Below are 11501 nucleotides of genomic sequence, written 5' to 3'. Positions count from 1 at the left end.
CAAGTCAGGAATATTAAAAAAGCTGACATTTAAATTTCCCACTGATGTCTAAGCAATATTGTCTTCAGTGACTTGAAGTAAACTACAAATCCCATGCATCTCTTGGGTGGTGTTATAAAAAATAAAAAAATTACATGTTTCAGAAAGGCATATGAGGAGAGGAGGGTTAAAGGAGGATAAGGGGCAACAAACAACAATATAATTAACTCACATATTTCGCGTGTTTTTGGCTATTTCTGTAGTTTTTCTTTGTTAAGGCACTTCCCGTTGTCTGTTTATGCGTTTCCTATAGCAGGCCTATGACTTTCTTAACATACTTCCGGTAGTATTACTATGCTTACGCTAGAAGGGGGATTTGCCCACACGTCCTCCTGGAAAAATATTGAAATAAAAGATCCTGTCATTTTAAACAATTAATCCAGACTGTCACAACCAGTCCATAACAAAGTGAGTCCTCTCATTACCATTTACTTGTAAACATTGACGAATGATTTAATTAGGATACTTATCTTTATGAATTTCAGCCAATCGTGAGTTCAACAAGAAAAGTGAGATATTAATGTCAAATCATCCAGTTATACATTTATATCAATGGTTCAGACTAAATCCCCTCAATACTGGGCACCACATTCATAAGTGGAAGATAAGTACGTATTTTATATGGTTTTTCGATTAATGTTTTTGAAACTGACATCTTGTTTAAAAAATTAAAAAAAAAATAAATATATAGCTGCTCCCTCAAATTTACTAGGTTTGAAATACATTTCAGATGTAAGTGCAATTAAAAAATAAAAATGTAAAATTCGGGTCAACTTTTATTTTTGATTAGTATTTTTCTAATATAACAAGTGTATGAACAAATAACTTATGACACGCCTGGCTGTGTGCATTAGACATCAGATTTTTTAAATTAGTTAGTTAGCTGAATCTTTATATTATATTATGTTTGAGAAAAATGGAAATGTAGGCAAATTATAGACTAATTAACGTGCAAATGTTACAGTCCACGAGTTACGGGCTATTTCTAACCACTGCTGCAGTTAGCAGATTACTTCCTATGGTTTATACCTAAATAATCTCAGACGATGTATATAAATGCCTAAATAAAGACGTACGACTCATCACAGTTGTATTTTAATGCAGCTTAGACACAATGTGTAGAAACTGTGAGAAAATTTCTTCTTCATATTACCATGGTACACATAAAATACCTTACGTTAATTGTATTACAAATACTTCATAACCCTCCAATCGGGCTTCATAGCTGTGGTGAACTGCGTTTATCGTTTTTATAAAGAAAATAAACCTCCAAAAGCCATAACTGCGAATAGAAACTTTGGGAAGTACAGCAGGTCAGAATAAAATTAAGAAACTAACGTTACAAAAAGAAAACCTGCCCACTGCATGATCACAGAAACCGTGTAAGAATAACAAAAACCCCAATAACAAAAATAAAACGTCCGTCCGCGGCTCCGATTCACTGCGCTCCGGCCGCAGTTCTACTTCAGTGTTGAAAAGTGACGATTCCATCCGCTACACAAAATAGATCCCAATTAATCGTATTTTAAAAGAAAACAGACCGACTTAAAATACAAACGAATTTCTGTGTCGATAAACTAAATTTGTTCCTTGCTCATAAATTCGGGTACAAAAATCATTAAGTGTAGTAAAAAATAACTTCAAATAACAATAATAATAAACCAGTGGAGTGATATTTGACAAGCACAGTACTGCGTAGACTGGGGAGTAGTTATCTTGGCTAAAGTAGCACCTTGCATGCCGTTTAATTTTTTATACATTAAAACAAAATTAATAATAAGTGATGCCTGGAATGATGGAAAAGGGTTCAGAGTACTTAGGGAAAGGACGATCGAACGGAACCAAGAGTCCTTCCAACGCCTCGAATGGACATTTTTCTGACGAAAGCGGCAGCGACGACGAGCACGGTATAGCCTCGAACACCAGTCTCTAACCACGGTCGTTTTCTCTTGTATTCGCTGTTGTACTTGTTAAGTTTGGAATGCCTAATGTTTGATTTTCAATTTTTTTTAGATGTGGGAATGCGAGTGGGGTCTGAATACCAAGCAACCATCCCCGAATTTGATCCCGGTATGTTAGAATACAAACTGAAAACCACCATAGCTATGATACCTGACATTAGCAGTGGTAGCCTCGGAATGGTATTGTAGCGAGGTAGGAAATATGTAACGTCTAGGATAATGTTAAGATTGTTTTTAATGCACACTTTAAATTTGTACGTATTGCTAGAGACCATATTCAGTGGAAGTACATTTTGTGAAAGCACACCTCGCAAGTCACGTACCCTACTGTAGTTAGGCTATAACTGCCGTTACCTGAATTTTAAAGTAAGGCAGTTGCCTAAGTTGTACAACCATGCAGATTTCCCTTGCATATTTTCTTTAGTGTGAAATTTTGTATTTTTGTGTGGACGGAGAACAAATTGCCTTTCGTTTAAGATCTCACCCGGTCTCGGTCGCTGTGTTGCGCGGTTCGTAACTATAGCTGCCCGATTGTTTAACGCTGTCGATGCGCTATAGATATTTACTGTTGTAGCAGTAGCACGACTTTAAAAAACAGCAGGAAACTGAATTAGATATAAGCACAAACTACCTATTTGCTTCAAACGCAGTACATAGGAGTTGTTAGAGTTGTTCCTTGCACGACACCGCTTTGCTGAGACTTTATTAATTGTTGTAGGTTCCACAAAATACAGCGAAAAAGACAGCGGGGGCATGTTGGTGTGGTCCCCATATCACACGATTGCCGATACTAAATGTAAGTCACAGTTTTGCTTTTTATAGTGCAGTGTAAATGTTGTATTACTTATATAATTAAACTAAAGTTATATAATTTTGCCCACAGTGGATGAATACGTTGCCATTGCAAAAGAAAAACACGGATACAATGTTGAGCAGGTCTGTTTTGCTTTCATAAACTAATTAATTACAAAGAATATAGCCACGCACAAACGTTACTTGGCTAAGAAAGTGCAGAAGAACATTTGTCCTAGAAGGTAATAGTTGTTCTCATTTGTTGATATGAAACAGTTGTGCTGTTTCATATCAGTTCAATACTGACGCTGGTAATAGACAGGCCTGTCGTTTAGTATTCACAGTGAACGAGACACTTATTTGCAGGCTCTGGGCATGCTCTTCTGGCACAAACACAATATAGAGAAGTCCCTGGCAGACCTGCCCAACTTCACCCCGTTCCCTGATGAGTGGACCGTGGAGGACAAAGTGCTGTTTGAGCAGGCCTTCAGCTTTCATGGGAAAAGCTTTCATAGAATTCAACAAATGGTAAAATCTTCACCTGTCACATGCTTTTATAAACCCATCTGACCCTGAAATACAATATAGAACACACAATGGTACCTACAGAAGAGCTTTAGGTTCATATTATTGATAATATACCTACAAGTGTTTTTTGTTTTTTTATTTTTAAAAACTGCGCAATTACCTCAGTTTAATGAGTAAAGACTGTTTCAGTCCACATGCCTGTGTTCAAATTGAAGAAAAATAAAAGGTTCAAAAGAAACTCTGAAATTTTATATGAACAGCCATGTTGTGTTTTCACATTTAAACTGAAATAGTTTACTTAGATGTGCTAAACATTAAATTGGTGGCTTTTAAAGGGGATTTGATAAAAGCTTTGTGTATTTGCCCACTGGAAGCTCCCAGGGTATGAGCTCTGTTGGAAATGTAAAGTGCAGTTATATGTGAGGTTAACTGATGGAATATACCTGCTTTGTCCCCTGGAAGCTCCCAGACAAGTCCATCTCCAGTCTTGTAAAATACTACTACTCCTGGAAAAAGACACGTTCCAGGACAAGTCTAATGGATCGACAAGCCAGAAAGTTAGCAAGCCGAAACAATCAGGATGAAAGGTACCATTTTAACAGCTCTTTGTGTGATGCTCTTTTAGAGTTTCTGATGGAAAATTGGTTCGCACTCAAAAAAATGGCTACAAAGCTTCTGCACACTGAAGGCGGCAACATGCCGAAACGTTTGTGCATGAATCTGCACTAGCCATTTTTGAGTGCGAACCAATTTCTTTTCAAGTGACGATATTTCTTTGGTTTCTGCGCAGCAAACATTAAAACGGGTGAGTGTGGTGATTTCGCTTGTTAGGGTAAAATGAAAATCTGACTTAAATGGTTTTAACACAACAGTGATGATGAAATGGAAGAAGCCAATCCCATTGAAGCGAACGACAGTGATTATGACCCAACCAAGGAGACCAAGAAAGAGGTAATATCTTCCAATTCCATATTACATTGCGGTCCTGAGATTTATCAAAAGAAGAACAGCTCAAACAAAGAAATTTGTCTGTATTTTTTAGAACCTCTTTTGTTTAACAGAGAATGATTGGGGGGAAACATTCTCCATGGTATTTATTTTAATACAGATGAAATGGTGTTCACATTAGAGGTCTGCATCCTGACCCAAGCCCAAATGGTGTGCTGTAATTATGTTGGGTATCGGGGCTATTTTTAGCTCTCTGACATCGGGTCAGATTTGGTGTAGGCCTGTTTTGCAGTAGCTTTCTGTCTAGCTGGCAAGCCTATAAAATGTGAATTACAAACATACTTTGTGCAAACACAGAAAGAACGATGAAGTCATTCCTGTGCCGTTTGCTGCAGGTGCATGCGACAAATGTAGTGTCACGTTTGACAGAAGGATAAAGGTGTTAAAAATGGATTGTGTTCTTCTTTCTAGCTTCAGAGCACATGTGGCTTCATTGTTCGTGTCTCTTCTGCTGTGTTTTCAGACTCACTCTGAAACACCAGCCCCCACCACTAAGATCGGGCTGGGGAGACGAGAACATCAGACTCTCCAACATCGACACCACTCCCAGCGAGCCAAGTGCCGACCCCCCAAAGGCATGTACCTCACTCAGGAGGACGTGGTAGCTGTTTCCTGTAGCGCCAGCGCCGCTAACACTGTTCTTAGGCAGCTGGACATGGAGCTAGTGTCGTTAAAAAGACAGGTACTGCAGTTTCATACTTACAGAATGCCATGACACCCCTAATGTGCCAGGTCACCCCGAGTTACACAGCCATGAGAGCAAAAGGCTCAAATGATGTCATGCGTGTGAGCTTTGGCACACTGGAGAGAACAGTCACTTTGCAGCAATGTGCAATTAAGATCAAATTCACCATCAGGACAAGAATACCTGACCTGGCAGATTTTTTGCTTCAATACTTGGCTGAAGGTTCTGTTCATAATGAGCTTTGTTGTTCTCTCTGCTCATTCTCTGATCTCAGGTTCAAAATGCAAAGCAGCTGAACAGCGGGCTGAAGCAGAAGACGGAAGCTGGAATCGATGACTTCAGGCTGCCTGAGGTAACTTGTCTGAAATGTGAACAAGGGCAGAATTGTGGGACTTCAGTCACAGATGTGAGCATTGCCGCATTGTATTATTTGTCGAACCCTATATCAAAAAAAACATTTATCAAACAAAACAACATCAAAATGATACAAGAAAGCATTGTTTGTACCCAATTCAGATATTTTATTCATATCTTCTACAGTTTTAATCAAAACAAGTAATTTTAAATAAAGGATTGAAGCGCATATTTTTCTCTTGTAGTGCAACCAGAAAGTAAATGCCCGCTGGACAACAGATGAACAGCTTCTTGCAGTTCAAGGTGAGTGAAGACATGAGTCAAAGATTTTATATGCACAATTTTATAAGTCACTAAACTGAAAGAAGGTAATGCATAGGTTGTGTGTGTTTAAAAGTGAATGAGAACATGGGGAGAAATGGAGTGTCTGTAAGCCTTAACATTGTACTTGCTTGTATTCCTAGGGGTCCGGAAGTACGGGAAAGACTTCCAAGCTATTGCCGATGTTATCGGTAATAAGACCGTTGGGCAGGTAAAAAACTTCTTTGTGAACTACCGTCGGCGCTTTAACTTGGAGGAGGTGCTGCAGGAGTGGGAGGCGGAGCAGGGGACGCAACTCCCCCGTGGTGACAGCGCCCCCTCTGGGGAGGAGGGGAAGAACAGTTCCAGCACCCCATCAGGGAAGAGTACGGACGAGGAGGAGGAGGAGGTGCTGCAATGTTTCCCTTTACTTTAAAAACCCTGACATTTAATGAAGTTAAACGATTTAAGTTTGAAGTTTGACTTAGTCAGGATTAACACCCATAGAAGGCCTGTGTATTCTGAAGCAGTGTGTGATGTGTGGCAGGGTGATGTTTGTGGATGTAATTTCCCCTCATTGGGCCTCATTCACGAAACGTGTGTACGATCACATTTCATTGTAAACTGTGTGTAAGAACGTATCCAAGAACATTTCAGTTTATCATTTTTTTCTTTCCTGTATTCCTGTGTTCATGGCTGTGTCCCTTATGCTAATCACATGAACAGGATTGCACATAAAATGTATAAACAGCCAGCATTCATCATCTCATACACCTGGGACATGCACAAAAACAAAGGTCTGCACAAGTGTCATGAATCTCATTTGTGTGTGTGGCAGCGTGTGTGTGTGTCAGTGTGATTAGGTTTGGTCCTGTTTACGTAGCAGTGCGATTAGTTTGGTCTTGTTTAAGTGACGCTGTGGTGACGTCTCTCTCTCCCACAGGGTCCAGTGAGCCCGTCTCCAGGCCCCCACACTCCAGCGTCAGGTGCAGCATCCCTAAACCAGCCCCCACCCCTGCTGCGCCCCTCCCTCCCTGCCACACCCGCCCTGCACAGGCAGCCCCCACCCCTGCAGCAGCAGGCCCGGTTCCTGCAACCCCGCCCTACCCTGAACCAGCCCCCACCTCTCATCCGCCCCTCCAATCCCCTGCCCCCCCGCCTCAACCCCCGGCCTGCCATGGCCCCCGCCAGTGGCCAGCAGCCCCCCACACTGATCGGCATCCAAGCTGAGATGCCATCGTCCTCTCTGCACTGAGGCAGTGCCTCTTACAGGCCATCAGCATCCAGGCTGAGACACCATCGCCCTCTCTGCACTGAGGCAGTGCCCCCTACAGGCCGAGACACCATCGCCCTCTCTGCACTGAGACAGCGCCCCCTACAGCCCATAAGCATCCAGGCCGAGACACCATCGCCCTCTCTGCACTGAGACAGCGCCCCCTACAGCCCATAAGCATCCAGGCCGAGACACCATCACCCTCTCTGCAGTGAGACAGCGCCCTCTACAGGCCATAAGCCTGCTACTTAAAGGACTCTTTTCTGCTGATGTCAGATGTGGAAGATGTGTGTTGTATTGGGCATGACTTAACCTGCCTGGAGTTTCAATATATTAGGAAAGGTTTTGCTTATTGTGGAGTTAATATTGTTATGTATATTTTGGCAAAGTACCTTTTTTTGTATTTATTTTAGAATTTGATGTGCTTAATTGGTCCTATGATGGATTTTTTAGAACAGATACTTGATAATGGAACATAGATATGCTCTAACTCTCAGCTTCTATAGAAATGTAAGTCTGCTTAACTGACAATAGCTGCCAGGAGAATGTACCAAAACAACACTACACCTCTGCAGCAGCTGTTGGCCTGTTGCAGGCATAATGTGACATCAAGGTATTCTGTATTTGATTTAATACAGTTAATTATGTTACGTGCAGATTTCTTTCATTTAGAATTAGTTCTCTTCTGTATATAATCGGTTATTTATTTTTCTACTTGGTGCTATGAACTCTGGCTAATTATGCCAGCGTGCAGAACAATGACCACCATAAAAGTGCTCTTAAGTACCTTGAAGTTTGCATCTTTCCTTTGCTTTTTGTAATATGTATGGATTTAATTTGACCCTTTGTTATGTCAGATTAGGGTTAGTTAAAATGTAGGTAAAGGTTGTGCTGGCTTTGGGGTTCAATGGGGTGTTATTTACCAATATTTGAATACTCTAAACAGAGAGAATGTTACAGAATGCTGGTGTGTCCAGTCCACTTGTTTTTTATTTATTTTATAGCATCATTCAAAGAAAAGGATTTCATTTTCCTTCATTTGCAAAGTGGGACTGTATCTGAGCAGTTTGAATATCAGAATGGAGTTTGGTGAGAAACGTACCCATTTTCCTTGTATTTCGAATTCTTAGATTAAGGTTGTGTCCATACGACTTGGCTTTGAGAAAGTAGTTTACACCTATAAGAACAAAAGATACTCAATGCTTAGGAGTCCAAACTAGTTATGACGAGAACTGAATAAAATCATGCATTGTGTGTGAGTATTTTAGGATACAAGTAAAATGATTCTTTTATTCCATGTAAACACTGAAACGGGCATGGCATGTGCAGCAGTATGCACTCTGGGACTGATGACCAGTATGTATCATCACTGTGCTCCATTTTGCCTTAAATACACTGTACCCCAGTCTAGTCATTAGGGTTGTTTTTCCTCAGTGTGAACTCCATGCATGTGTGCTGTTGTACCATACCTCATCCATTAAGGTGGTGTTTTATCTTCTGCATTCATTTTTCATATATAGCATCTGATTTAGTTCGGCTCCTGCTTGTATTAGGTTTGTTTTGCTCTTAAAGTCGTTTCTCTAATATAACAAATGTGCAGTTAGAGCACATCATTTGCCAATAATTTGTATTAAGTTTGAAATTTGTAATTGCTATTTGTGGTATGCACTCTGGTTGAGATAAATCTGACTTGAGATGAAATGGCAGTTCAGACAATATCATAAAATATCAGGTAAAGCAACAATGACTAGCATAGAAACAACTTTTGAAATGGCACTTTAAACTGTAGGATTTAACCTAGTTAAGTTCCTGGGGAGTTTCTGTCCGAGTCCAGGTGTTAGCTCTCAGATTTACTTTTCACAGGTCCTCAGGTAGAGAGTTTTGCCTAGATGAGTGTAATAGGTGGTGTGTCCTGGGAACCCTGGCATGTACAGAATGCACACTCTAAAAGGAAATTATGCTAGATTATGTATGTCACAGCCTCTACGCCTCTACTTGTAAAAAAAAAAAAAAAAAAAAAAAGACTGCTGCAAGTTCAGTTCTAGGATAGAGCATTTCTTTCAGCATGCTTTACCTGTTTCAGGTGCTTTCAAATGGGTTATGTACTGCTGACCACATGTCTATGTCATGATGGGTAACTGCATATACTCTCCCTTTAAATTCATCTCATTTTAAGAGGTACAGATCATTTTTTTATTCCTAGAATTGTAAGTCTGCATGGAGAGACTGTTGTGACTCACTGCTTAATATAAGGATTTTGTTGTCACATGCTTGTTATTAAAAAAGGACATTTGGAAATGTGTGATTTAATGTCATGCTTTAATTGCTGTTATAACTTTATCCAAATATTCAAATTTGCAACAAATATCAGGAGTTTAAAAGCTGCTGAAAGTAAGAGTTTAGGGATTTTTGCTTGATTATGGAATGGAAATGTTCTGGTCCTGGATCTGCATGCCCATTCTGATGTGCTCGGGCTTGCAGTAGCCAAGCTGGTTATATTTTGCCTGTAACAGAGACTGATGCATTTAAAAATATTTTATTTAAAATCTAATTGCAACATAACATTTGCAGCTTCTGCCAATTTCAAAAACTTGTGATGCTCGGACATTGAATCTCAGGTCTATATTTGTTGTGCATTCATTGGGTGCTACTCTCAGCCTACTATACAGGGTTTATAGGTCCTTGAATTTGGGGATGGGGGGTGTGCTGTGACGTGAAACTGCTTTAAAGTGGCTTAACTAGCTTGCTTGCCTAATTCCTTCATCACCAGCACTGCACCTGTGTCTTATGAGCAGGACATGTCCCTTCATCTGCACCACATGACTTGAAAAAATAGTTGCATGAATACTGTCAGGCCACTAGAGAGCAGCACATCCCTTTTAGAACATTAACTGAAAAAATTAAATATCCTACTGTTCTATGACAGTGTATTATATTCTAAATATGGCACTGACAGCAGTCTAATGTGTCACATTTCCCCATAGTAATGAAATGAATAAATTCAGACTAAAATGCAACTATGCCCCTGACACAAACACACATTTCAATCCGCTGCTGCCTGTGACTGGAATGCTCTGCAAAAAACCCTAAAACTGGATAAATATGACCATTTCTGCCTTCAAACATGCCATCTCAGGCATTTTCACTGATTCCTGCAACTGTTTTTCTACCATGTAATATCCCCAAAACACTTTGGTTCCCCCCCCCCCCCCCATATCTTGTTTGTTGACTGTTGTTTAGTTTGTTATTATTGATGTATTTTGTGCTTTTAACATGCTTTTATCTTCTAGCCCACCTCCCCTTCCCTTAAGTGGCTTGTCGCTTGTCAGGCCACCATTATAAATAAGAATTTGATCTTAATGACTTGCCTGGTGACATAAAGGTGAAAAAATAAAATAAAAACAAACAGGAACTGAAGATGGCTGCAGTACAGGCCTGGCAGATCATCACCAGGGAAGATACCCAGTCTGGTGATGTACAGTTGCAGACATCAGGCAGTTTTTGAAAAACATAAATTGCTATAACATGTTCTGACTTAGTATTTTTGCTGCATTGGTACCATTGACTTCTAATGAAAGTGGTGGCTGAATGATCTATACTGGAGCCAACTGCACTGGCACTAAAGAGCAGCGCCTCTCACCAGGATGAGGAAGTGAATGTCAAAAATGGAGCCTTGTCTTGTCCCCTTAAGCTAAACTTGAGTTCTGTGGATGTGACGTCACTATTGCCACAGAGAGGGTGTCTTCCACTTGCTATAGCACCAACTATAATTATTAGATATTTGTTTCAGCCCCTTCGGGACAAGTCAGGAGTTCTGCCTTGAATATCCACTAATCCACAGGGCATGCAGATGGATCCTCTAAAGTGAGGTTCACCTCAATTCCTTCAATGTTATGCTCCTGATGTTGATACCTAAAAATTTTTTTTTAAAAAGACAACACAATACATAGTGGTCTTTGTGAAAATAATTTGTATCACTTTTGACAAATGCTTCTAGTATTACAGAAAATGTAAATGGACAACAGGACAATAAATACTGTGATAAATGTTTTAATTTTTATTTTTCCGTGCACATGCCAGGGCCCTTAAGCACGCGGAGCACACAAGTCACCCCAACGGTAGATCCGGGCTCGTGCATAAATACTCTTAGGCAGTCAGTACCAAGTTTTAAAACGCCTGTATTACCGTAGACTGAATTAATTAGAAAGGCTTTATGGGTTAACAAATAAATGCAATTAACGTAAGAGACCCTATAGTTTAAGTTCATTTTAACTTGCGATGTCTTAACCTTTCGTGTACATGGTGTCACTCGGTTACATTTATATTTTGCTTCTGTGTGCGTGCTACTTCCTTTCACTTTTCTGTACTCCTGGCCGCGCGCCAGGTCCAGATTACCGCATGCGTGATGGTTTAGGCTACACAGAACATCGCTCCGCAAGATAATGCATTTACTGCGATAGATGGAAACGGAATATTCATTTGAAGCTAGGATATCACCATTAAGCGAAACAAGGTAGGAACGCCGAATTGCGCTGGTGCACTGCACTTTCTGCATTTATGC

At 40.3% G+C, this 11501-nt stretch overlaps 1 protein-coding gene across 3 annotated transcripts; it reads left to right on the top strand.

Moving 5' to 3' along the window:
* Positions 1-1500: 1500 nt before the first annotated feature.
* On the top strand, positions 1501-9238 carry LOC135242695 (REST corepressor 3-like). Of its 3 annotated transcripts, XR_010326428.1 has the most exons (13): positions 1511-1946; positions 2053-2109; positions 2719-2796; positions 2884-2936; positions 3159-3320; positions 3783-3907; positions 4193-4271; positions 4792-5010; positions 5288-5365; positions 5613-5670; positions 5832-6076; positions 6611-7063; positions 7126-9238. XR_010326428.1 is itself a non-coding variant. In XM_064313893.1 (12 exons), exons 1-12 carry the CDS (start codon positions 1823-1825, stop codon positions 6920-6922), a joined length of 1413 nt encoding a protein of 470 aa, XP_064169963.1. In that variant the 5' UTR covers positions 1501-1822; the 3' UTR covers positions 6923-9238. The 3 variants fall into 3 exon arrangements, 2 of the variants coding, with proteins under 2 accessions (XP_064169963.1, XP_064169951.1); XM_064313893.1 differs by having other exon boundaries at positions 1501-1946; positions 5832-5899; positions 6611-9238; XM_064313881.1 differs by having other exon boundaries at positions 6611-9238.
* The last annotated feature ends 2263 nt before the right edge of the window (positions 9239-11501 follow it).

Source organism: Anguilla rostrata, chromosome 2 (genome assembly GCF_018555375.3).
Source record: "Anguilla rostrata isolate EN2019 chromosome 2, ASM1855537v3, whole genome shotgun sequence".
Classification (NCBI taxonomy): Eukaryota; Metazoa; Chordata; class Actinopteri; order Anguilliformes; family Anguillidae; genus Anguilla; species Anguilla rostrata.
Note: the sequence above shows the minus strand (reverse complement) of the source record. Positions and strands in the feature narration are given on the sequence as shown.